At 37.3% G+C, this 27,247-nt stretch overlaps 1 protein-coding gene, 1 non-coding gene and 1 pseudogene across 2 annotated transcripts; all 3 read right to left on the bottom strand.

Annotated features, from left to right (window-relative positions):
* Nucleotides 1-4,803: 4,803 nt before the first annotated feature.
* On the bottom strand, nucleotides 4,804-4,886 carry LOC112213507 (annotated as a pseudogene).
* Nucleotides 4,887-6,633: 1,747 nt separating this feature from the next.
* On the bottom strand, nucleotides 6,634-7,263 carry LOC112213505. Its single transcript, XM_024370277.2, has one exon. It carries the CDS (start codon nucleotides 7,067-7,069, stop codon nucleotides 6,737-6,739), a length of 333 nt encoding a protein of 110 aa, XP_024226045.1. The 5' UTR covers nucleotides 7,070-7,263; the 3' UTR covers nucleotides 6,634-6,736.
* A 4,498-nt stretch (nucleotides 7,264-11,761) lies between these two features.
* LOC112213506 lies at nucleotides 11,762-11,869 on the bottom strand. Its single transcript, XR_002947389.1, has one exon. It is a non-coding gene; the product is annotated as a U6atac minor spliceosomal RNA (small nuclear RNA).
* Nucleotides 11,870-27,247: the final 15,378 nt, after the last annotated feature.

The raw sequence follows: 27,247 nt of genomic DNA, 5'->3' as shown, positions 1-27,247 counted from the left end.
AGAAAAGGCGATTGTTGTTCAACCTGAGCTATTCTCGCAAAACGTACAGAAAGCAGCACAACTAGATGATTAGAATACGACTCGACTCTCGCAAAACGCAATCAACACTCTCTCGGTAGCGCCACTCGCAAGCTCTGCTTCTCCGCTCGCACGCTGCTTCTCGACTCGCACGCTGCTTCTCGACTCGCTCTGGCCGTTGTAGCATTCCATTGTCTTTTACCAGGCCCACCGCACACGTGTTCTGCAGACGCTCGTGGCCAGGGTCACGTAGGTCTTTTCTACGAACTATGCACTTGAAAAGACCGACGACACTTTGATGGGCCCGACGGTGCCTCGGCTCTCGCGACATTGTTTATGGTTCGCCCGATATCTCTTAGGCCTTTCGTCCACGATACTACATTATGTTATATAAAATTGAAAAGTTTGCAGTAATGGTGACACAATTGTTACTAAACAATAGGCAACAGTTTTAAGAAATAATATCTTTTGAATAAGACCTCGGATCAACGAAAATGAATTACACAACTTTTTCAAGTTGAAATACTTTTTGTGGTAAAGACTATACCAAATTAGATACTCTTTCGCGATCCTTATCACGTACGATATCAACCGTAAGGTAATTTACATAATTTATATAATAATAATTTAATTTACATTAAATTTAATTCACATTAAATTATTCTTATATAAATTATTATTATTTTATTATTATTATTGCTTAGTCCGTGCCTTTCGGCTTTGGACGAACTTTCGGTTTTACATCTCTTATATCTATTTCGCTTCTTATATGTTTACCTCCCCTCTTATCCGCTCTATTCTATTTCACTCCCTTAATTATTCTATCTCTACGAACTAAATACTAGAAACTACAAATTAATAACTAATGACTAATAACTATTGAAGCTTTGGTCTTTAGCCTCCTTGCTGTGCTTCCTTCCTGTCGTTTGCCCTTTCCTTCTCTATTATTGCTTTCAGTTCTGTTAAACCTTTTCCAGTCTCGTTTAGCGTTTTTCCTATGTCCTTTGTTCCCTTTGTGTTATATCACATCCTTCTCACATTCTTTTCTCATTCTTACATGTCTCAGGTCTTCTTCTTTCCTTCTACATAGTCTGCATCTTTTTTCTCCCTCTTCTTTCCAGTATTCCCTTGCTTTGGTCTCGTTTCCACATCTGAATCTTGCCGATATTCTTCCGTCCTTCCACTTCATCCTCACTTCTTAGTACTTTGGTAATTTTTCTTTGGCGATATTTCTGTAGTGTCTGCTTCTCTCTTACTTCTTTCTTCTATGATTTGGTCTACTGTCATCCTTGTTTGCTCCTCTCTTGCTTCTATCTGTGTCCCTCCATTTCTCACCTCTTTTAGTCCCTTCTTTCTCTTTCTTGCTCCTTTCCCTTCTTGGCCATTACCCGAATTTCTCTCTCTTTCCTTTATACACTCGTTTACTCCTTTTTAGTTCCTTCTTCATTCTAGGGATTTATCTTCAAACCTTGCTGCTCTTTTTAATGCTTTTTCTTTGATTTCTATTAGCTTGCATTCTTCTATCGATATATATGATTTGGTGCTGTCATACCTAATATCCGTTTTACATATCTTCTTTCTATTCAGTCTTTCTTCCACATCCCAGCCCCATACCTCTGCTCCAAACATCTTCATTCTCCTCTCGTAGTCCTGTTTGAATATTCTTTCTCCCAGGCTCCATGTTTTCTTCGTTGCTATTGTTGCTCTCTTTTTCCTGTCTTGTATGTGTTTCTCATCACTGCCGTTTTTCTCTAGCATGTACCCTAGGTATCTTATCTCGTCCACTTCTTCTAATTCTTGCTCTCCCCATTTCCCTTTTCTTTGTCTCCTTTTATTCCTTCTTTTTTCGAAAACTAGTATCTTGGTCTTTTCCGTGCTCTAATTCGGCTAGTTCTAATTCGGCTTTCTTTAAAAATTGTTTGAATCTCTTTAGCATATCTTTTAGCTCCTCTTCTCTATCTGCCATCGACACAATATCGTCTGCATATGTTAGTGACCATACCTTTCTTTCTCCTACCACTATGCGCCCAGCTTGTCCTTTCCTTAGTTTTTCTACCAGTCTTGTTTGACTCCCCTCGCAGTCCAAAATTCCCTTGTGTCGCGGTTCTTGACTCTCACTACATTCCTCGTTTCTTCGTATATCGCTTTAATCCTTCGGGTTAGTTTTTCGCTAATCCCCATTTTCCTCATTTTCTCCTCCAGTTTCTCTCTGTTTAGTCTGTTGAACGCCGCTCTTAAGTCCGCAAAGCAGGCACATAATTTCCCTCTTTCTTTACCTAGCTGCTTGTATATGATGTGGTTTATCACAAAAACCGCATCGGTCACTCCTCTTCCTTTTCTGAATCCGAATCTTCCAGTTTGTTTTCAATCTCTGCCTTCAGTCGTTCGTCCAGTATCTCTGCATAGATCTTGTATGCTGTATCCATTCTTGTAGCTCTTCGCTACTCTCTTGTCCCCCTTCCTACATATCGGACTTATTACTCCTTTTTTCCAATCTTCTGGTACCCCCTCCCTATTTCCATATTCTCCTTAAGGGGGGGGGGGAGGTATTAAAATTTTTTTGTATTTTTTTAATTGAATGCATAATATCTTAAGAATATTGTATCAAAATTTCAAGTCGATTGGAGCAAAATTGACAAAGTATTTTCATCCTACGAGTATTTTCATACATGTAGGATTTTAATACCTACCCGACTCGAGTGTGCTATTGTTACCCGGCAGATGGTTCGCTCTCTATATAATACCTAATCTTACCCCTCAGATCTCGGTGCCCGTTTGAACACTATTTCTGTACATAATTTACAAGGTAACGCTGGAGAGTTTTTTCAAATTTGTTAATTATTTTTATTTTACAATAACAAATTATCCGATTTTTTCGCAAAAAATCGCGTTTTTCCATTCAAAGTGTTCCAAAAAAGTGAAAAATTAAAATTTCGAAAAATCCTCCCAGCGTTACCTGGAGAAAAATGTTTCCTAACGATTGAACTTTAATTTTTTGATTTCAGATGATACAGCACCAAGTTACGAGAGGCACCGCAATTCTACTTTTTTCCGAGACACGTCCGTGAAAATTTTATACAATATACTTCGAATGTCATACTTTAGTGTATTATTGGTTTTAATAAAGAGAATCTAACTGTGTCGTCACAAAAAATTCACAGAAACATGCCTTTTTTGTACGAATTAACCTTAGCCCCCCCTTAACTCCCATAACGCCACCCCCACTTCCTTCGGTGCCTACTTTCGTACCTCATTTTCTAACCCGTTTTCCCCCGTTGCTTTCTTTTGCTTCTTTTCTTTTCTTTTCTCTTTTCCCTCTATGAGCGCTTCTCTGCTGCATTTTCCGTTCATAAACATTGTCATCTCCCTTCTCATCTCTCTTTTCCTTTCTTTCCACTCCTTGTTGTACCACGCTTTCTCCCCCATACCCCATTTCCTCATCTTCACTTTCTTCTTTGGCATTGCTTCGTTTATCTTCTTTTTGATTTCAGTCCACGTTTCCTCTACTGTTCTTCCCTTGCAGGTCCAGTCTTTAAATTCCTCCAGGTATTTTTCCACACTTTCGCTTGTTCATTCCCTTTTCTCCTTCTCTTCTAGCTTTTCCTGGTTTTTTTATAATTCTGCCCCCTCCCCCCCTATTCAACGGCATGTAGTCCGACTATGTTCTTTTTTATACTGTTACGACCTTTCGCGGAGAGACGCGATCGCTAGGAAAACGATTCTGTTAATCGACGCCGCGAAATAGTCGTTCCCCTGTTTCGATTAAGATAACAGAGGTGGTTCAATGAAGTAACACTGTATTAACAGGTGAACATAAAATAATATATTTGACAATAATATGATGAATAAATTACACAAAGTTGACTCGACCTCGATCACGTATGGCTCTTCTTGTGTCGAAAACGTTACGGACAAAAATCGACGTTTCTAGGGCTCGCTGCTTGGCGACAACTATGCGTCTGTAACGTCAATTCACATCAGAGACCAGGCCACACACCACGGACAGGATGGCATCCAGATGTCTGCATATCCTTGGCACACACCCCCAATAGCCTTAAGTGCCCACCAGGGGCCTTGGTATTTTTATAGTTAAGGTCCTTCGGACCAAGCGAGTATTTCCTGCCTTAAATTTCCCTGTACGTTTATTGTCTATCATGTGTTAGCTTAGAAAGTTGGTTTTCTCCACATCTGGTATGTTTCGTTGGCAACTTTCTCGCGAGGGCGGCTAAAACCCTTCCTGGTCCACCAACCGTCCTATTATCCAATCGGAGACGGTGTCTACTGCCCTCACTTCCTTAACCAAAATTGTCATCAACAAATCTGATAGTCCCGTGTCCTTAGATACAGCCACCCCTAGCTTTCCTCAGACACAGTATCGTCAGTAAATTTCACTTATTCTGTATCCTTAGAATAGTCAACATATCTATATCGGTCTCTACCCTTATAAGTCGCATACTTAATGTATTGTTGTAACTAAGTCTTACATAACGTGGTTGGAGTGAATTGTGATTTATGCTAATTCAGTGCGTGTTACATTGTGATTGGTGAATTCAGAATAAAGGTTGATTAAAACAAAGTTAATTGTTGTGTTACGACTCAACTATATTTTATTTCCACCAACCAACTCTAAAAATTACGTGACACGTCCGTCGATACATTGTATATGATCCGGCGGGCAGATAAGACGGTCTGCCTGCGACACTGTAGGGCCGCGAGCGACGGTTAGATAATACAGCGCGTGGTAAGCATCGTGGCGTAACACCTACTTTCATGTCGATTATTGATAAAGATTATTCGCCAGTGATACCATTTATATGTGTTCCCCCTTGTCTACGGGAATGTTAAGCGTCTCTCCTTTCATACTACAAAAAATTTCATAATAAAAAAAAATTTTTTTTTACGTGGAGGAATTCTTCATAGACATCTTACCACCCTAGCGCAGGTGGGCAGAAGGTAGTGCCGGATTCTTACCGGCTAAAACCTCCACGAACGGGACAGTGTACCAGTGCGAGTTTTTATCGTTGGGCCCCTGTGTGCTTAACACCAAGCACGTTTGAAAACCAAGTACTCCCAGAAAGTACACTCAGAACACACGCAAGGGCGGGGCGGGCCGCTTGCCGGTTTGTATATTCTAAGAGAAATTTTGGTTTTTCCGTCCCTTTTTAGATGGGGAGGACTCCTTATGCCGAAGATTCGAACTCGCGACGGGTCGTCTTCAGTTCTGGGCTTTAACGACCGTAGCTGGCTGCCTCGCCGAGGTTCTAGCTGATTGGAAAGTATTTGATTCTTAATGTGGCAATGTATATCATAGGAAGTATTCTAAGTAGCCTCATGAAGGAGATGTACTTTTTTCATAGCCCTCTCATAATACAAGGGCAAAGGTAAATAATTCCCTTAATTATAAGTATTATTATTAAATCTATTATAAAGCTCTTAATATATTTTTGCTGCTATTATATTTCTTGTAGTAAGAGTAGTGTTAAGATGCAAGGAGAGGATCCTGAGTGCCCTGAAATTTCGTCAAAAAGTTTATTATAGCACCTTAAAGTCTACTTTTTCTTTTTAAAAAACTCATTTTTTTAAACCCGCCAAAATTTTTAATTTCACGCTATTTTCTGCCTTTTTTTTAGTTCTGCAGTCTGCTACAAGTAGTATACCAATAACTAATTTTTTCTATGTTATTTTTACTCATATTGTTAAGAACGATGTAAATAAAATAATAAGAAGAGCCTATCACAAGGGACGTTCGAACGTGTACGAAAATGAATGGTCAATAGCGTGGAAACTCTTAATTAAACTCTTTGCATTAAATACTTTCACGTGACATTCCTTTTGTATGAGAAAAATTGGAATTGATGCTAAATAAATAAGGGTTTAGCGTGGATAATGATTCGGATGTAACTATTTTTATTCGTACAACTCATATGTTATTTGTAATTGTTTTTAAAATGATTTCGAAAGTTAATAGAAAGTTGTATACTTTTTTATTTTATTTTCTGATTGGAATTCCTGCAAAGTTAGTGAAAAGAATTATCTTCTTTGTCGAAACTGAAAGATTAAAATATAGCACCTGTCCATTTCTTAGAAATTAATTTACATACAAAATGTTATACATACATATCTGTATTTATCATATTTCTTAATTATTTTACTATTACGTTATTGTACATTTCAATTTTTGTATTAGATATCTTTAAATTAATTGTAAAATGCTATTACTAAAATATTCATTGCTGTTCTGCAGACATATTCTATTGTAAAACGAATAAAGCACAACTTGATCTTGTCTAATCTTTTTTTCTCTCTTCCTTTCTACAAATTAAATTTTTTTCCCATCCTACTGGCGTCTACTGATTTTCAATTACAATTTAAGTATCTACATACCCTTCTCACAACGGTCAAATGTATTGCTATGAGTTCCGGTTATATTGTGACAGTTTACTTGCCGTGTAAAAAATATCAGGTCTTGTTCCGATAGATGTATCATTGCGGATTTTGTCATTGGGTGGTATTGACAAAATCCGCAATCATTTAATTGCCAATGCAGTAAATCTACTACTACTAATCAGTGGTCTCTGTAACCGTGCGTGAGCTGGAGCACGTCGAATTTCTTCAAATATTTCCACATCTCCTTGACCTTACTTATCAACCCTGCTACATTCCAGAAGCACATTTTCATCCCCTTTGTAGCCCCCCTTTCCCCCCTTTTCCCCTACTTTCATTGTTCTTCCCCTCTCTTTCTTTCTTCCTCCAGCCTCTCTTCATTTTCGTTGCACCTGTACCATCTGTTTTCTATTTTTAGTTCCTTATATTCTATCCTCACATCTTCGCCCTTTTCCCTTCTTAATCTAGTTATCCTTCTTATTTGTTGCTGTAGCTCCCTTTCTTTTCTTGTCAGATCGTCATCTGTGTATACCTCCTTTCCCAATTTGCTTTGTTCCTTTATTATCCTCATTTTTTCCTCTATTGATTTCATCGTCGCCACTATTATTGTGTTTTTGTCCCTCATCCTTATCATATGTGTTCTTTCTATTTCTGCCCCTATTTTCATTTTTTCTCTTATGAACTCCTTTACTGTCTCTGCATTGCTTCCTTCGTTCCAGTCTACTCCTTTGATTACTATGTTCCTTCTTCTTCTCTCTCTCTCTCTCTCTCTCTCTCTGCCCTGTCCTTCTCCTCTTCGATTCTTCTGACATCTGCCCAATAGTTCTTTCTTTTCCCTTTTCCACACTCTTCTCGCTCTCTCTCACTCTCTCTCTCTCTCTCCCTTCTTTTTCTTTCCGCTTTCATTTCCCTTTTCATCTCCGCTACTTCCTTTTCGAATATACCTTTTATTTCCTTTATCATTGTTTCAAATCCTCTTTCTATTTTCTCCATCATTACCTCCACCATTTTTTCCGTCATTACCTCCATTCCTTTCTCCCAGGCAGGTGTCTATTTTTCTCACAAGCTGTATTTATCCAATGTATTTTTGAAATCTGCCTTATCATCCGCTTTACCCGTGTTCCTTGACTTTCCACTGTTTGTCGCCATCTGTCGTTTCCCCACCTTACTTCTTTTGCCGTGTTTCCGACTTCCTAACCTCTTCTCTTCTAGTTTTTCTTATTTGCATCTCTCTCTCGTTACTGTCTTCTTTTCCCTTTTCTTTCACTTTCTCCACGTCTGCTCACCCTTTATTTTAACTTCTTCATGTCACTTTGTGTTTCCTTCTCCTTTTTCCCTTCACACTTCACTTTTTCCACAGAGCTTTCAATTTGCGTGTTACCCTCGCCCCGAACCAAACCTAAAGTCCATAATTTGTAATGATTTTTCGTAAACAGAACACTCGAAAATTAATACTTTTTAATCACTTAATTTTTTCAAAACATCTTTTATAATTTAGTAGGTTTTCTTTATTGCCAAGGAGAGTTAACTTTTTTTTTAAATAACTTCCCTCGTAAGAATTTTGGGAATAATTTTTATTTTTTCCACTAGTCGAAATATTTCAAGCTCTTCATACTTTTAACCTTTTAAACAAAGTCAGAAAATCCTATGCAGCTTGTAGGGATCTAGAAACAGCATGATTTATTTACTCTAATTGTTTTTTTAGATGTTTTTACCAATTTATAATGTTCTAATACAAAGTGTCATAAATTAAATGGTCCTACCTTTAAAAATCGATAGGACATTTTATTGCATACCACGTACATATGTTGAAACCACTAATGTCATAACAAATTTTTCTATCTTTCACTTCTATTCTTTGTTTTCTCCTTACTATGTTGGCGTTTACGTATATTTAAAAATACTAATTAAATACATCTTCAGAATTTTGGATCTTAATAGCCGAAATTATGGTTCAGGAACACTAAATTTACAGTTAGAATTTATATTTGATAAACGATTTCAGTGATATTCATCGATACACACTTGCACGCGTCTCAGCACTTTCTTCTATACCAGACTGTTAACTCAACAGTTTACATTTCTTTGTTTTCGAGACGCCGCGCTCACACACGATTGCACACTCTGATATTCACATACATGCATCGCTACTACGCAGCTAACCTAGTCTAGCACATAAAATTATACATATCTCAATAATATGATTTCAAGTCGTTTCTTGATAAAAATGTCCTATTTCGCTCCTTTTATAAAATTAAAACGTTCTATCTGAAGCATTCAATTAATTAATACATTATTACCTATTTATTTATTATTTATTTTTCATTATCTATTGCTATTATCTATGTATTATTACCTGTACGCTTAGTTACAATTGTAGGTATAGGCTGTTACGAAAAGCTGACTAAATTAAATCAAATAAAGGAAAACAAGAATCACAGGAAGAAAATGTAAAACATCAGTTTTTTCAGTCTCGAAGTGCCAGATAGTATACTAAGTAACGATAGAAAAGACAGTATAAGTATCAGATGGTGGTATGGCTCACGCCCATTTGCATAACTGAAACATTGAAGAAACATGCTCCTGTTTTCCAATAAGGGTCATTGCACATCAAATCGATCATTTTTTGACGTCAAAGTTAGGAATTTTTTTCAATGGCATATCATATAATTTACGTGAATTGCTCATTTCATGAAAATGGAATTCAGAAACTATTTTTGTAATCGAGTTGCTCCTTTGCAGTTTTAATGTGTAAGGTTTAACATATCTAAATGACATTTCGTTCGCAATAAAAAATCAATACTTTCAATACGTCTGTCTTTTAATTCTGAAAATTTTATTTCCAACTGATTTTCAAATATTTTCAAATATTGAATCCGCCTTAAACATATGTAAGTACACGTCTGACAATCGTCTAAAGATGGAATTTCTTAGCCGTACAGCCGCGCCTTACGCGGCTGCGCTGAAATCCGCAGTCTGAGTCTTAAATCCGAATTGTATGGCTGACATCGATCACCTGTCTGAACCACTCTCATAGCAACACCAGCTGATACACGCGTCCGACGCTTGTGTTCATACACATAGCACACACGACTATGCTAATATCATTAACAGCAATGTTGCTATTTTCCGACAGTTTTCAGTGTTGCGTTGTGTGTTTAGATACTGCGAGACTTTGTAATGATTTCAATAAACAACTGCATAATGTGAACCATTTTTAGCGTTTATTCAGAAAACAGTTGTAATATAATAATAACCATATAATAATATAATATAATAATAATAACATAATGGTGTGATATTGACTGAAATGCTGCAGATCAATAAAATATTAGTTATAATGAATCCAAACCAATGGCTTTAAAATTACAGTACTCACAGTGTTACGCCGGGCGACTCTCTGCCTGGCCCAGGTCACACACCGCGGACCAGACGGGCACCAGATGTCCGCTCGTCTGTACGGCGTACCCTCAATAGCCTTAAGCACCCGTCATAAATCTGAGTCACTTGCGTGCTAAGGTCCTTCAGACCCAACAAATTTCTTTTCTAAATCAGTTTCCAAAGACTATTGTTTACTACGGCTTGATTGTTTACGACGGCTTGACACGGGAAAGTTAGTTTTTCTCACGTACGATGCTTCCTACTAGCAACTTTCTATCGAGGGCGGTTAAAACCCTTCCTAGTCCACCAACCTTCGTCTGTCCAATCCGAGGCAATGTACACTGCCCTCACTTCCTGACCTAAAATGGCATGGACAAATCCGATGATCCCGTGCTCCATAGGGATTCCGTTACTGCTTAGTTACTGTTTTGATGGCTAAGGTATGCGAGATATAATTATGCTTTCGCTGCATTCCCACAGTCACCGTGACATACTCGTCTCAGAAACACACCCCACAATAAAAGGCTACATAAAAATACCGCACCACACCATATACGACACCAAACATCCCTCAGGAAAAGCACACGGAGGGACGGCAGTAGTCATAAAAAACGACATTAAACATCACCTACACAGCCAGGTCAGTAAGGAACATATACAAGCAACCACCGTTACCGTACAGACTAATAGCAACCAACTGCAGTTGTCAGCAGTATACGTACCGCCGCGACACAAAATCACAACGCAAATGTGGGAAGATTACTTCCGACACTTAGGTGACAAGTATGTGACGGGTGAGAAGAGAGAGAGAGAGTTGCGTTTCGTCCCGGAACTACCGGTGGACTCGTCAGTAAGGCTATGCCCGGTAGTCCCTGCCTTAGACGTAGAGGGCGTCTCGCTAGGTGCGGTATTTATATCAATCGCTCGTATATTCGACCGCTAGCGAGTTAGACCGATAGACTCGTTGTCGTCGTAGCCCTCTATAGTGTTGGCGGTTGGTACCCGCGGCTCGATCTGTCGGCGTCCTATTGATACCGATCCGTCACATATCTTATAGTGCTACGTCCACTAATACATTAAATCCAATTATAAGAGCCCTACTCTAACGTACATATCTATCGTATCTTCGTGCGATAAGTGATTATCTATCTATCTATGCTCAACAGTGTAATCTAAATGTTGGAAATATATATAGTTTATAATTCTGTGAATCACAGTGTTATACGAACTCAATCACCGCTATTATCTCAACGGAAATCAGGGGATCGATCAAGTCGTGGTGTCGATTGTTATAATCGTAACGGGAATTTACGACTCCCGTTGACGTCTCTCCTAGCGACTACGTCTCCCCGCGGTTCGTCGAACAAACACACAGATTATTAGAAAAGATAGAACAGATTAAAGAAAATTATGCTGATGAAATAAAATAAATAAAGGAGATAAAGAAACATAAAATGAAATAAAAGGATATAAAGTAATATATGATCATATAAATAAAGTAAAACAAAATAATTAACGAAGCAATTTACAAATAGAAATTTTTTACAATCTTATAAGTAACATTATGTCTAATTAAATTATAAACAGTTTACGGTATTATCGCTACTCGTATAACATCTTTAATTTCATCAGTCAAAGAAATACGATTACTGAACTTGATTCAGAATGTCAATAGGCGCCACCTTCTAACCACCGGTATGTATCCAAGTTTTGCCTATGATTATGTTGTTCAAGTCTGGAATTTAGTAATTAATAGAGTAAATTCACTCAGTAATACTGTGTTGTATATCAAATTTTTTTATCTATTTCGTTTTTGATTACACGATGTCAATGGATCAAACATCTAGATTCGCGTCTAATATATTTTTCGAAATCCAATGCTCAAAAGGAGAAATTATTAGCACCAAAAATTATTATATGCCAATAATTATTTTTAGCATAAAATTATTAGCATAGCGGAATCCCTCCGCGGTCCTTCAAAAAAGATCTGGTAAGTGCCGCCGAAAGGCGACAGTGCCTTACCATTTATATGTGTGTTCCACCCTTGTCTACGGGAGTGTTAAACGTCTCTCCTTTCATAATAAAAAAAAATTTTTTTTTACGTGGAGGAATTCTTCATAGACATCTTACCACCCTAGCGCAGGTGGGCAGAAGGTAGTGCCGGATTCTTACCGGCTAAAACCTCCACGGGCGGGATGACAGTAGACCAGTGTTGTGCGAGTTGATCGTCGGGCCCCTGTGTGCGTAACACCAAGCACGTTTAACCATGTACTCCCAGAAAGTACATCCATCCACAGCACACGCAAGTGGGAGGGGGCCTGGCCGCTTGCCTGTTGTATATTTCTTTTAAAAGAAACTTTCTCGTTCTCTGCTATTTGTGCCTCGCGACGCGTCGTCTTCAGTTCTGGGCTTTAACGACCGTGGCTGGCTGCCTCGCCGAGGTTCTAGCTGATTGGAAAGTATTTGATTCTTAATGTGGCAATGTATATCAGGAAGTATTCTCATTAGCCTCATGAAGGAGATGTACTTTTTTCATAGCCCTCTCAAAATACAAGGGGTAAAAGCAAATAATTCCCTTAATTAAATCATTATTATTTAATCTATTATGAAGTTCTTAATAATATATTTTTGCTGCTATTATAATTCTTGTAGTAAGGGATGGCCGTTCTAAAAGAATTCCTGCCTCTTCTAATGCACTTATTTTCAAGATGCCTAGCCTTGCGTTTTCCATCGCACTGGCAAAGATTTTATAACGTATGGGATTAGCATAAGTTATAAATAGGCCTAATTCATAATTTGTAACAGAAGATTTTAACTTCAAGATTTAGATTTAGATTATTAGAATTACGGTCAAGAATTACGATGTGGATCTTTCCCGCCGATTGAAAAGTGCAGCTAATGAAATAGGCTTAGAAATCTGTTATAATTTTTCTTTTTACTCAAAAAAAATTTGTTTGTATTCGTTAATTATATACAAAATCATACCTCAAAATTCAACAAATTCGTTTCTTTCTTCCCTTCTAAAGAAAATCACAAAAAGTGGCTGTTTTAGAACATTCTAATTCCGAACACTCCCTTAATCGCTTTATTTACTTATCAATTCGTGTCCCGGTGCTTTTTGGGGGTTAAAATGGTAATAGATCATTTCTTTGACCTGCGAGTTTGTAAATGGTTTTACTGGAAAAGATATATAGAAAGGTGATCTACAAAAATTTCATGTATTATCACAAATATGATTTATAGATATACAAATATTTCTGCTTCGTTGGTAGAAGAAAGTGTTTTTTATTGTTATTTAATTTGTACTTTATAATTTGTCCAGTTAGACATTTGGTAAATTTTTCTAGCTTAATGGCTAAATAACATTTGGATGGCTACGACCAGCGGGATAGCATCATCGAGTTTGACTATTTTATTTCTTTAGTGAGGTCAATGGGATGTTTTCTTTTTGTCTTCTGTCTCTGAGAGTTTTGCTCGCTTCGGCAGTCAGTTGGTTTGGATGTGTTTTTTCCTTGTATTTTTCTGCGTACCTGCCAATTTCAATAGAAGAAAGTGACTTAAATACTTCGGCTAATTCACAATTAAGTTAGCTTTATCTATGTGGGGTATCGTGTCCTCCTTGCGACAAATGGATCGCAGAAATAATTTAGGATGATCCAGTGAATTTCTTGAATATCTACCAAAGAGAATAGTTACAGTCTGCTGTAAGGGACAAGTTTCTTAGATACTTCCGGAAACAGTTGTTTTTGAATTTCTGAGGGATTGTTGTCACTTTTCTCGTTGCTTCGTTTAACCTGCGTTTCCTCTTGCTTCTCGATTGCCTTGTGATATTCTTCTGAGCTTATGTCTTTCTGTAATTTTTCTTTTTATGAAATCTGGGTAGTCCTGTTTGGTTGAGGACTCTTCATCAGGTATAGTAGAACGGATCGTATTTATTATGTTGCTATTCAAATATTCCATACCTGCGTCAAAATCTTCGTTTGTTCTTAGCGGAACTGAAGCCGATCTTGAGATGTTTAAAGCTTCCCGACAGCACTGATAGTTTGTGTGGTCGTTGTGAGTAGTTCTATTTAGTTTTCAATAATTGTTGAACTAGTTGTTGCTACAAGTGCGTGATTTGAAGAGAGCTCCAGAAAAGAACCGACTCGGGTATATCTTGCAGAGATGTTTTAATATTTATATGATTTAATATTCAATATAATGATAAAGAGATCAATCAACACAGTATTATATCGTAGATTATTTGGATTACTACACATGTTATATTTCTTATTATTTCAATCTCTTGGCATTTCATTTTTCTCTTTACTTCTCATTTTTCTCTCTAATTTACTTTACTTCTCTAACTTATAATTTCTCATTTTATCGAAGAACTTTCAGATATGTGAATATGCACACATTTTATCGCTCAGGTAGTTTGCGCAGCTTATTGCTAAATGTACATGAAACAAATATAGACATCCCATGAAATGATTCGCTCAACTATTATTTTTATATGCATATATTTAAAAGGTAAACTTTTCGGTTTTCTACATATAAAATGTAGTAATATAATGATCCAAAACTTATTGTAGTTTATAATTATGCCAATAAAGAGAACTGATGTTTATAATGATTCCTTGTGATGTTTAGAATGATATTTATAACGATGCTTGTTGATAAATTATAATTATTTCGTACATTATAACAAAAATACATGATACATTAAGGTTATTCGTTTTAAAGTATAATTAATAAAAAAGCGATGATAGTGTCACGTAAAAATAGTAGGAAAATAATAATAAAAAGGAATGTTGGGCTCTTGAACCAGAGTTCTAGATACCTTTATTCTGCAATAAGATTGCAAGTATGCGATTAGACCATTACCGAAAGACTAAAGTCTCGATCAGTCCTTCAAACAGGCAAACAGTCTTTGTCCCAACTACGGGAAGATAGAGGAGGCCTACTTTTTCAACGAACAACGTCTCCCACTAGCAACTTTCCCTCGAGGACGGCTAGCATCTTTTTCTAACCACCGATATGGAGATTGACCAATTAGCAGCAACGTCAATTTCCCTTACTTTCTGAACGAAGGCTATCCTCGACGAATCCGATGATCTTGTGTCCTTGACAATGCTTGAATGCTTGACAATCCGTAACAATAGTAGTCATGGCGAATGCTTGACAATCCGTAACAATAGTAAACGGCACACCTAACAGATATACCCTGAACCTTTTCAACGCTTTTACTATTGCTAGCACCTCTAGTTCGTAGCTGGTGTACTTCGCTTCCGCGGGAGTTGTTTTTCCGCTGGCAAAGTAGACCGGATGCAATTTACCGTCGTTTAGACCTAGTTGCATTAATATTGCTCCGTAACCCTCTGCGGACACGTCCGTATGCAACTCTAGTTCGTAGCTGGTGTACTTCGCTTCCGCGGGAGTTGTTTTTCCGCTGGCAAAGTAGACCGGATGGAATTTTCCGTCGTTAATAAGCGCTGTTTTCAAGGTTTCGAAAGCTTCTGATTTCCGATCCCCGAACCTGAAGTCTATCTCCTTTTTCAACAGATCGGTTAAGGGTTTGGCAATCTTCGCGTAACCTCTAATGAATTTTCGAAAATGTCCCGTAAGTACCAAGAAACTCTGGACTTTTCTAACCGATGTTGGCTTGGGAAAGTTTGCAACGGCCATGGTTTTATGAGCGGACGGCTTTATGGTGTTTCCCGAGACTATGTGTCCCAAATACTCGATTTCCCTCTGCATAAAACGGCATTTCTTCCAATTTATGACTAGCCCATACTGCCCACTTAATTCTACGACCATTTGCAAGCGTTCCCATGCCCCCTATAAATTCTGCGCAAGGATAATGATATCGTCCATGTACACGATGACAATACCCTTGTCCATCAGTTCTTTGTAGATCTTCGATAGATCTTTTTGAAGACAATAGGGGAAATTTTCAGACCGAACGGCAACTTCAGAAATTCGTATTGCCCCGTGGGCGTAACAAAAGAGGTATACTTCTGGCTCTCTTTGTCTAGACTTACGTGGAAAAACCCATTTTTTAGGTCTATCGTCGTAAAAAGCTGGGCGCCCTGCAACGCATCTAAAACGTCTTCAATTAAGGGAAACGGAAAATGTGGACACTCAATGAGTTCGTTAAGTTCACGAAAATCGACGCAAACCCTGATGGAGCCATCTTTCTTTCGGACTACCACTATCGGACTCGCATACTCCGAGTCTGATGGTTTGATGACGCCCTCGTTTGTCCACGCTTCCATCAGATCGTCCACCTCCTTTCTTTCCGACGGCGCCAGTCTTCGCAGTCTTCGTGCTACGGGATTGTCGCTTTTCGGAACTATCTTTGCGGTTATCCCGACATATTGCTTCTTCTCCGGCCTATACCCTTTAATGATATCGCGAATGGCTTCACGGTAATGTGGTTCTCGTACATGCGACAAGTCTATCTCGTCGGTTTGCTCTACGGCGTTTATCCTCAGTACATCCGGCGCGTCCTCGTGACCGTCAGTCTGACCGTCGAGTCGTAAAAAGGTCACCTCGCCCCGTTTGACTCGCAACTCTACCTGGTCTAAGAAATCGGTACCTAACAGCAGGCTGTGTCTTGTCATTACCTTATTCGAGACAACATGCAGAGTGACAGTAAAGTCGTACCCGTCGACCGTCATTACCCGTGTAAACTCGCCCCAGGTACTATTGCCAGCGGAACCAAAACCATCAAACCTAAGTTTGCAGTTTCCCAGAAGTGGTGATCCTAACCTCGCATTCTCATCCGATCGTATAAACGTGAGGTCACTACCTGTATCCACTAACGAGACAAACCTGCAGCCATCTATCGACACGTCCTTCAAGTACTTTTTCCTCTCCGGTCTTGAGATTACGTAAGTCTTTACTTGTCGCGCTGTACAATTCGCCGCCACATGTCCAAACTCGTTGCATTTGAAACATTTCATACCTTTTCCTTTCTCCACTTAGCACTTAAGTGATCCGCACTGCCACAATTGAAACAATTTCTCTTATCACTCGCTGTTGGCCTCTGCAGGCTTCGCACTTCCGATCGTTTTCCTTTATCCTCCTTGTGTCCCCCAAACTTTGTCTTCACCTTTATGTCCTTCCTCATCGCTTCATACTGCTTCAAGCTTTCTTTCAGTTGTTGCATGGTCTTGGCTCCATACAACACAACTTTGTTCGTGGCCTCGTCGGGAATGCCTTGAACGATGTAGCTGATTGGCGACGGTATATCGACTGTTCCCTGTCCTACAATCTCACGCATACAGTTCATATACTGTTGCAGACTCTCATCTGGTCTCTTCGTTCTATTTGCTAACTCCTGGTGTATCTGTTGGTCACTCACTGCGTCTTCGAACTTATCTTTTAACGCCTCCTTTAGCTTTATCCAGGACTTCGTGCATCGTTCTCGCTTTACGACGGATTGAGCGGAGCCCTTGAGCAGTTTCTTAGCGAAAGCTACCATGTGGATGTCTGACCACCCACACACTTTTGCCATTTTCTCGAAGTCCTCGATCCATCGACTTACACTCGGCAGACCGTCCTCGCTGAATTTCTCTAGCGAGTCCTCTACGTCTGTGAACGTTAACAGCATGCACCTAGGCTCGTCTTACCTCGATCGTCTCAACACTGGAGTTACCCGAACTCCGTCGTCTTTGCTATTGAGATTGCGATTTCCCGGACCTTTAACGTCCGAACGGTCCCCAACCACGCTAATCTCATCGTCGTCGTCGTCTTCTTCTGAGTCGTCAATTCTCGAGCCATCTCTCGCTCGGGTAAAGCTACCGGCGCTCAATCACATTTAGCGAATTTTGAAATTCTTCCAAAACTGTGCCTCATTCTTCTTAGGAAGATATAATGAAAAAAGCTTCATCTGCTTCAGAAGCTGCTCGAATAAAATTCAATGATTACAGGGCAGTTTTATCGGAAACCCAAGAAAAAGTGTTAGTAAATTACATACTAATCTCAGACGAAACATTATTTGGCGTCACTTTAACGGATCTACAACAATTAGCTTTCAAGTGGCAGAGAAAATTAACATTTTGCGTAACTTTAATAGAGGAAAGAGGAGGCAAAACTGATCGTACGCTTCCCTTTAGAAACATATAACATTATCATTAAAAGCATCTGAGAAGACGTTCGTTAGTCGTGCAATTGGTTTCAACGCGTTGTTGCAGAGCAACTCTTCCATTCGTTACAGTCGATTCATGAATATTACAAGACTTAACCTGGTAATATTCACAACGCTGACGAAAGTAGGATTATGCAAGTGCCTAATAAATCATTGAAAATATATTGTAATTTTTATCCTTTGATTTAGTGGATTCACAAAATTCTCAAGTCACATGCTTGAGGATCCAGTGTTTTCGTTGCTTGATGGTCACGTATCGCCAATACACTAAAATCGTAGAATTAATTAATCTCGCTCAGAAAATAATATTATTACTTTATGTTATCCACCAGAGTGAGCCCATCATTTGCAACCATCTCCACTAAATACTTTAAACGCTGTGTAACAAATGACGAAGTTACGGAATTTTACGTGTACATCAACTGCAACTCGAATGATACACGTTGCTGAACCGAATAACAAGCGCATCAACTAAAAAATTGTGAAATAGAGATAACAATGAAATATTCGCAAGTGATCTTAGTTAATATATCTTGAACTTTGATGCTGCATTTTCGATGATAGCGACTGGTGTTATTTGCAAGAACTGGAAAAGAAAAATTCAGTGTTCTAGAACCAGAAACCGCGGCTTAGGTTCCAAAATTGCAATTAAGTGTGAGTACTGGATGAAATTTTTCAACTCATCTCCACTAATTGGCAATGCCAATCCATACCAAAAGCCATCTGAAACAAATCGCAGGATTGTGTTGGCAACTTTTAGAGAACGGAGTGGGAAATAATATTTAATGGATATTTTTCTGGGATTGGCTATCAATAAATACTATGACTGTCCGGAAAATTTAAATTCTGTTGTCTTACGGATATATAATCGTCCAATTTCGAGAGCTACCGAGAAAGACAGAAGAAAAGTTAGCTCTTCGGAAGAGAGAACGCCAGGAAAATGAGAGAATTGAATTCTTCGTTCGGGCTTGCTACTCTCCTCGGGAAACACAGTAAGAAAGTGCTTGACATAATTGTAAAATCTAGTTTTCCCAATCTTGCAACGTTGCATGGGAAAATAAAATGGACACAGAACAGTACAATGATTAGTATGAAGGCGACAAAGATAATTGGACTATAAACGATATTAATGTTGGTAAAGTGGAAATTGATGTCATCACAGAAATGTTTATGAGATCAGGAAAGAAACATCATGCCAAGTATACTACATGTATTGGAAATAGAGATAGCGAAACGCATAAAGATATTAATCCGTACGAAGACATTGCTGTTTAAAGGAAAGTATATGCCAGTCGTGTATAGAAACGAATAGGCAGAAGGCTAAAGGATGCCAAATAATGTTGAACAAACTGTTTTCGAATAATTACAATAGCGTTTTCGTACAAAGTGGAATTCCTAACTTGAGAAGGACAGATAGAATAATTTGTAAATGTCCTAGGAATGGCGAAGGGTATAATCCATGCATGTTTTTAACCAGTTAAAGCTGGATTCCAAGTCACTTTACACAAAGTTCATCTGAATTAGAACATTTGTTTGTAATTGCTTTGGCGCTGTTTAAGTTAATGTTAGACGAATATAATTAAGTGCTGTGGTCAAAACCTGAACCCTCGTCAACATTTTATTGCCTACTTATTAAATTTGTATTTATGAAAGAAAATGAGACATTGGTTAGAGGAGAAGAAGTTAATAGTGGAAATAGGTAATCTTTCTCCCAATACATACAATTCAGACTGTTTCGTCGCGTGATGGGAACCGTGCGACGTCCTTCGGTATTGGGGTTAGGACTCACCATAAACTTAGAAGTTTTAAGCAATTGTAGTGCAATTCCTTAATTCGATTTATGGGTGTTCCTTAGATAAGTCCTTAAGGTTCATTGTGCGCTCTTAGAAATTACGGAAAAGCTGGTAAATTATATAATGGAAAAACCCGGTAATTATATAATGGGAAAACCCGGACATTTACATAATGGAAATGTCTGGACTTTCCCACAAACAAGGTCACCCATGAGCCACGTTGGTAGGATGTTTACTCCTCCTATCTTCATTCACCACCGCTGGTCATAGCCAATGGGTATCGCGGATCCTTGTCCTCACTTTTCATAACGAAAAATGTGAACAACGAATCAGTTTCCTTCGTTCAAGAATTACCTACATACCGAGCTTTCCTCGGTAAGCATATAAGAGCGGACGGGCAGTTATATCTCAGTTCAGTTCGAATACTCTCAACCCTCAAGACTTCTTCGAAGACTACCTAACTACCCGTACTTAATCTCGGTCTTCAGGTTAGTCAACATATCTACTCGCATTCTCTCGTATCAGAGCAATCCATTTCTTCGTCACCTATATCTTAAGCAGCGGAATTACTAACTTGTGTTGTTGTACAAAGTTGTTGGAAATACATATTTTCTAACATTGTTAATCGCAGCGTTATACCACCTCAAGCACCCCTATTATTTTAACGGAAATCAGGGGATGGATCTATTCGCGGTGTCGATTCTTAGAATCGTAACGGGAATTTACGACTCCCGTTGACGCGCTTCTTCGCGATCGCGTCTCCCCACGATCGGTCGGATTTACAGATACTTTCTGGAGAAAAGAAGGAAAGAATAGAATAATCTACCTATAGTGAAATATATAAATATGATAAAAATATAGAAAAAATAATTAAAGTTACTTACTTACATGTGAAACTGCTATTAATAAGTAAAAGGAACAATCAAAGTTGGAGTAGCTGAGAGGCAGGAACGATCAGTGAATGCAGAAAATAGAATAAAATACAAAACAGATGAAAACAAAATGTATAATATGTGCAAGAAAAATAAATTGGATACAGTATTCAGAATTTACAACAAAATTCATTAAAGAAACAGCAATAGGATGGTCATTTGCTTTTCTGACAAAGAAAGATAGTTATGAGGACTGACAAATTTTATTAAAAAGCAAAAGCAGTGTAGCGGCACATGAGTCATAGGACGAGGCGGATCGAGGGCGTCTCATGTTGTTGTTGTGCCTCGGAACACGAACACAGTCCTAACGCTAGAAACATATCGATAGACAAAACAAAGCCACCTTTATAGGTAACCGTCGAAATTAGACGAATTCAAATCTTCCGACTCCCCCCCCCCCCCNNCCCCCCCCCCGGGCCAGTATAAATAAACAGACTCGATCGCGGGCGAGGCAGTATATACCAAGTGACACGATTTAGCGATCAATATCTACGAGTCGGGTTTTCCGCGAGCGAACGTACACTATTGTTGCGAACACAGTGAATGAGCGTCTTTTGTACTTTTATTTATTTATTTGTTTAACTTATTCGAAATATATTTGACGGGTTGCGACAGCAATCTCTCGCTCTCGTTATTTTACATTATCTATTCACTACCAATCCTCGACAGCAGTATTAAGCTAAGATCATTTTACCATAGAAGAATAGCAATTCAGACAAATTCACAATTTATAATAATCTAAGAACAACTTAAAAACTTTGTTATGTTTGTTTTGTAGTAACCAACAAATTTGTCTTTCAACCTAAGAATATATATGCCACAAATAATTTTATGTAGAAATAAACATAAATAATATGAAAGGAGTAGAATATTTCTTATTGAAATGTGACAGTCTGTAATAAAAGACGAAGTAAAAAAGAAAAAATAACTTTAACAAAGAAAAAATTTATAAAAATTTATTCCTAAAAAATTTTGGCCTATCAGATAAGTGAAATAAAAGTACAAAAACAATATTAGATGAAACGTCGTGTATTCTCTCAACGTACATTTGCGAAGCGGTTTATTTTATATTCATTTCCGAGATTCTTCGTTTCCACCCAATGATGGCAGTTCAGAACTACTTTATGAAAATTAAGAATTTTCTACATCAAGTCATTTCATTTGCAAGACCTCATATATTTCTAAATTATTCACACAAAATTAGTACAGCGCGAAAACATTAAAAGGAAATAAGCGATAGAGTAGCCCATACAAACAAGGACAAAGGTTAAAATAACACATCAAAAATAGCAGTTATTATTCTAATTTGTATGAAAAGTCATTGAGAATGTAAATTCTTCTTTAAATGAAAGACGGTTATGTATATGAAAATCAAAAACGTAATGAAAATACAAAAAACATAAAAGAAGAAAACTATATTTTATATTATGACTTACTTTTAAATATAGAATAATTTCCTTTCCAATTACTGTACTACCCCATTCATTCTAGAATGAATTTTTAGGCTAAAATTGTTTATACAAAACTAATACGTATACGAATCTTTTCATTTTATAAAATTATATGTATAAAATATTTACCTTCGCTAAATCTCTTTTTACAGAAACTTTGCAGATCATGTTTCTAATCAAATTTAATTCTCCACTTAGTACTCATTATCAAGAAATGCTTGGTAAATTCAAAACTTATAACGTTCAGTAAATTTGTATACGATGTACACTCTACCTTGATTCGAAAACGAATGACGATTGAACAGCACCGATTTCTAGGATAACAGTGACGACAAAGGGGTAGTGCTGCTTGTTGATTGGCTACGCTTTAGGACTAGAAGTGGAACATGTACACAATCATTGCGCAGTCACCTTGTGCCATACTTGTAAAATCTAGATGTGATTCTTTTGTTAATTTTCCATGGTTGTACTTCAATTTGAAGATTAATTAAATAGTTGTAAGATTAAAATAGATATTTGATAATGATTTTAATACCGAAAATAACGATTATTATACTCCGAATTTATATATGGTTATACTATAGTAAAATATGTAAAATATGTAAAATATAATAAAATATGTATGTGTTATGAGCAATGACTCACGAAAGCATTCCAATGCTCGCTATTGAAACTTTAAAGATATAGATATATATAAAGATAAATATAATATTTGTAGAAGTTGATTTTAATAGAAACATGATTATTTTTTAAGAGCATAGTATTTAACTATAGAAGTATTGTACATGCCATGTATTTTCATCGTGTTCATCACTGATACAATAAATGATATTTATCTTTCTTATTGAAATAGGACATTTTGTAACAAAAGAAAAAAGACAGACTTACCATATCAGTATAGAAAAGAATTTATGAAGATTTATGCTGCAGTAAGCTTTTGAATATGATAGTGTGCATTTATCATAAATTGCACATATTTTTGAAAATATTTCTCACATAATTCTGGTCAATCAGATAACTAGAACAAAAAATCCAAGAAGCAACTAATATTAAAAGAAAACACGACTGTATCAGAGTTATTAAAGAATATTAATTTTTAAGCATTCTGGATATATGAATAACAGTTACAAAAGATTTTATCGGTTATTATTAACCATTATCGATGGCACAATTTGTTTTTGGATACAAACAATCACTCGACGATAAAAACATTTGTTTGCAGAAACAAATAAATTTATCGAAAGGACAATAGAACTGACATATGAAACTCTTACATGAATATAAATGTTAGCAAGTATCTAACCAAAGAAAATATTATTAAGAAAAGTGACTATAAATCAAATATAATAAAAGCCAAAAACATAATGAAAATAAGGAAGACAGTATAAGAAAACTGCATTTGTTTTTATGACTTACTTTTTCACGTAGAATAATTTATTTGGTTGTTGTAGGATCCATTGTAGAGAGAGAACAAAGTTTCCCGATTAAAATAATTCGCACGAAGTATTCAATTTATAAATATTCAGTTATAAAATATTTTACAAACTTCACAAGCCAACCTTCCAATAATCAAATTCCATTCGTCATTAAGTAATTCAACTAATTAATACTTGTTAGACACAACCACGTGCCATGTGAATTCTACTACCATACTACGTTCATTAGCTACGCTTCAAAGATATAAGCGGATCCTGTGTACAACTGTGCAATATATTTCAATTTTAAGACTAATATTTAGAAACGATTTAAACTATCCTGAAGATCATCGTTATTATACTACGGATTTTTACATAGATATCTGTTGGAACATGAGCTAATTCACGTAGTGCAAGCCATGTGGAAGCCGGAAATGAGGAAAGTGGACTACGAGAGAGTGTGATCAATATGAACAGCAAGTTTGTGAAAAACATGCAGCCAGCTCGGCCTATATGTAATTGTTTCAATTTACTAAATATATTATATGTATTATATTATATATTTTTATAATTATATATATGCAGGGTGATTGGTAACTGGTGGTACAAGCGGAAACGGGGTGATTCTACGCGAAAAAAGGAAGTCGAAAATATAGAATAAAAATTTTTTTTTATTTCTTATTTTTTAATATTTTTAAAAATCTACAGCGAGATCTGTTATAACGAGACGTGATAAAGTGCACGCGTATGGAGCGAAAATTCAAAGTCGATTTTTTCGAAAACAAAGCCTCAAACGAAAAATTTTTATTCACTCGTAGGTGTAACGTTAAAATAAGTGCTTTAGTAATAATAGTAACAATTAATGATCAACATGTAATTATAAATGTAAGTAATAAAGTGTTAGAGAGAGTTGGATCTAACCTATGCGTTCGCATTCATCGGAACTGTATAAGCAAGAAAGGGGTACGATTGCAACGGTGAACATTTAAATATGATGACTATTTTCATAAAGTTTCCAAAATTGTAACTAACTGAAATATTTAAATATCTAAAATTGAAGCGAAAGGAATTCCACTTACAGTACACATATATAAACTTAAGTTGATTCATGCAAGAAGTAGACTATAAATTATATACGAACAGACAGATATAGACACGAGCGGTCATAATGCATAAATAATCGAAAATTGTTTCTAATGTATAGTATAGCTATAATACATTATAAACGAAAAGAGGGCGAGGAATGCCTAAAAACGGAATGCTGCCATCGAACCATCCTGAGGCATAGAACCAATTAATGGAATGTTATTAATTGCACAAAGCCATTTCCACTCACCTATTGACAAAATTATTTCGTCACATTTTGTGAAGCCTGACATAGTAACCTGGATGATGATGCTCAGGGCCTCTTCAACCACCGATACTGCGCTATAGATGCAGACTGCAACGTTACCCGATGTGAAAATTGTAATGTTCGCGTTGCGCAGATATTATCACCTGCCGCATGTCTGTGGTGTATAGAAGAATATTTTGACTTAGCACTAAAACGGTTATGATGGAGTCTAGAAATTGAACAAAGCATCGAAGTCAAAATTCGGTGAGGAAGAAGCGCCGATCAAGTAAAAACTTATTAATGTTTATTTCATCAAGAACACCTGCCCAATAATGTGGGCAAAAGGCCTAAGAGATATCGAGTAAACTGTAAACAATGTCGCGAGAGCCGAGGCGCTGTCGGGCCCATCAATGTGTCCTCGGTCTTTCAATTGAATAGTTCCGTAGAAAAGGGCTACGTGATCCTGGCCACGGACGGTAGCGGAACACGTGCGTGGTGGGCCCAAGAAAAGACAAAGGGATGCTAGAACAGTCAGTATCAGTGGAGAAGCCAGAGAGTATGAAACGAGAAGTCAGAGAGTACGAGTTGCGTTGTCGAGATGGTGTTGCTAGCGTTGTCGAGAGAGTGTGGTCCGCGTGAGAGAGAGAGAGAGAGAGAGAGAGAGAGAGAAAGAGAGAGAGAGAGCGTTGGATTCGTTGTGACCAGAGTTGTAAATTAACTACTGAGTTCTTTAAAGTATGGTCCGTTATTGCGATTAGTTCACGTTACACAAATAAATCATTATCATATTTACGATATCACAATAACTTATGAAAACATTACGGAATTTAATTTGCAATTTTTGAATGATGTATTAAATAAAATAGAGGAATGAATAAATAGTATGTATCATTAGCAGCCAATAAAATAGTAAATGTATCATTGGAAGAATAACTTTAATCCTTCCAGAAAGAGTACTCCTTAGTACTTCTATATACTTCCTTTGTACTTCTGCCCTTAGCAGGTAAATGGAAAACGTGGTGAACATTTGCCAGTAGTATTACTTCATGAATCAACACTATTGTTTTGTAAATTCAAGAATAATTTTAAGTAACGAAAAATCAAAATTGAAAATCACGATTGAGTCAGTAACATCTGAAGATATATCGCGCTGACTGAATTTTGGATTTGAATTTTGGATTTTGGATCCACTGAACTGAAGAGTCGTATTCTAAATTTACTTCCGTTTTGGAATAACAGAGATATAATTAGCCTCCGTCGCGCCGTTAGGCGCAGTGGTACTAATTGTTGACGACATATTTCGACCTGAGATTAAATTCATCTAAATAACCTAGGGTGGTGGGTTATTTAGTTCGAGAGTAAATCAAGATGGTGTAACGTCAATTCACATCAGAGACCAATTCACACACCGCGTGGGGAGGATGGCGCCCAGATGTCTGCAAATCCTTGGCGCGTACCCTCAATAGTCCTAAGTACGCACCGGTGGTCTTGCAATTTTCATAGTTAAGGTCCTTCAGGCCGAACGAATATCGTTTTTCCAAATCATTTTCTAAAGACTATTGTCTACTACGACTTGACAAGGGAAAGTTAGCGTTTCTCACGCACGATGCTTCCCACTAGCAACTTTCTATAGAGGGCGACTGAGACCCTTCCTAGTCCACCGACCTTCGTTTATCCAATCAGAAGCAATATATACTGCCCTCACTTTCCTGGCAAAAAATGTCATGAACAAATACGATGGTCCCGTGCGCTAGACACACCCATCACTAGCTTTCCTACGACACAGCATCGTCACTGTACCTTACTTCTCTTACGACATCAGGAGGGTCATATCAACTATTGAGTCTAAATCTAACGCCTAACGTCTAAATCTAAGAACAATGCTGGAGGAGTATAATTCACATCAACTATCTAAGTCGGTTCTCGGTATTGTCGAATGTTCACCTCCTCTATTAAGTATCCTCTAGTTCTACGTCCACTAACATACTAAATTTAACTATAAGAGCCTTGCTCTATTGTGCATATCTATCTTATATTCTTGCGACAATTTGTTATCTACGATTTATACCTACTCAACAGTGTAACTTAAGTGTTGGAAATATATAATTTGTAATTCTGTGAATCACAGTGTCATACTAACTGAATCATCACTATTATCTGAATCGAAATCAGGGGATCGTTCAACTCGTAGTGTCGATTATTATAATCGTAACGGGAATTTACAACTCCCGTTGACGTCTCTCCTCGCGATTGCGTCTCCCCGCGATTGGTCGAAAATACACTTACTTAGTCTGTATCCTTAGAATAGTAAACATATCTTTACCGTACGTATACGTACGTGAAGACGTATTCTATTTCGATTGATGAATTCATAATAGTTGTGTTACGATTCAGCTATTTTATTCT

Source organism: Bombus impatiens, unplaced genomic scaffold, assembly GCF_000188095.3.
Source record: "Bombus impatiens unplaced genomic scaffold, BIMP_2.2 scf_0714, whole genome shotgun sequence".
NCBI classification, from domain to species: Eukaryota; Metazoa; Arthropoda; class Insecta; order Hymenoptera; family Apidae; genus Bombus; species Bombus impatiens.
This window is presented reverse-complemented; position numbering and strand designations above follow the sequence as displayed.

What these genes read in the sequence shown, in the direction of transcription:
- LOC112213505 (XM_024370277.2), bottom strand. Translation starts at nt 7,069, where the DNA reads ATGAAAATAGGGGCAGAAATAGAAAGAACACATATGATAAGGATGAGG.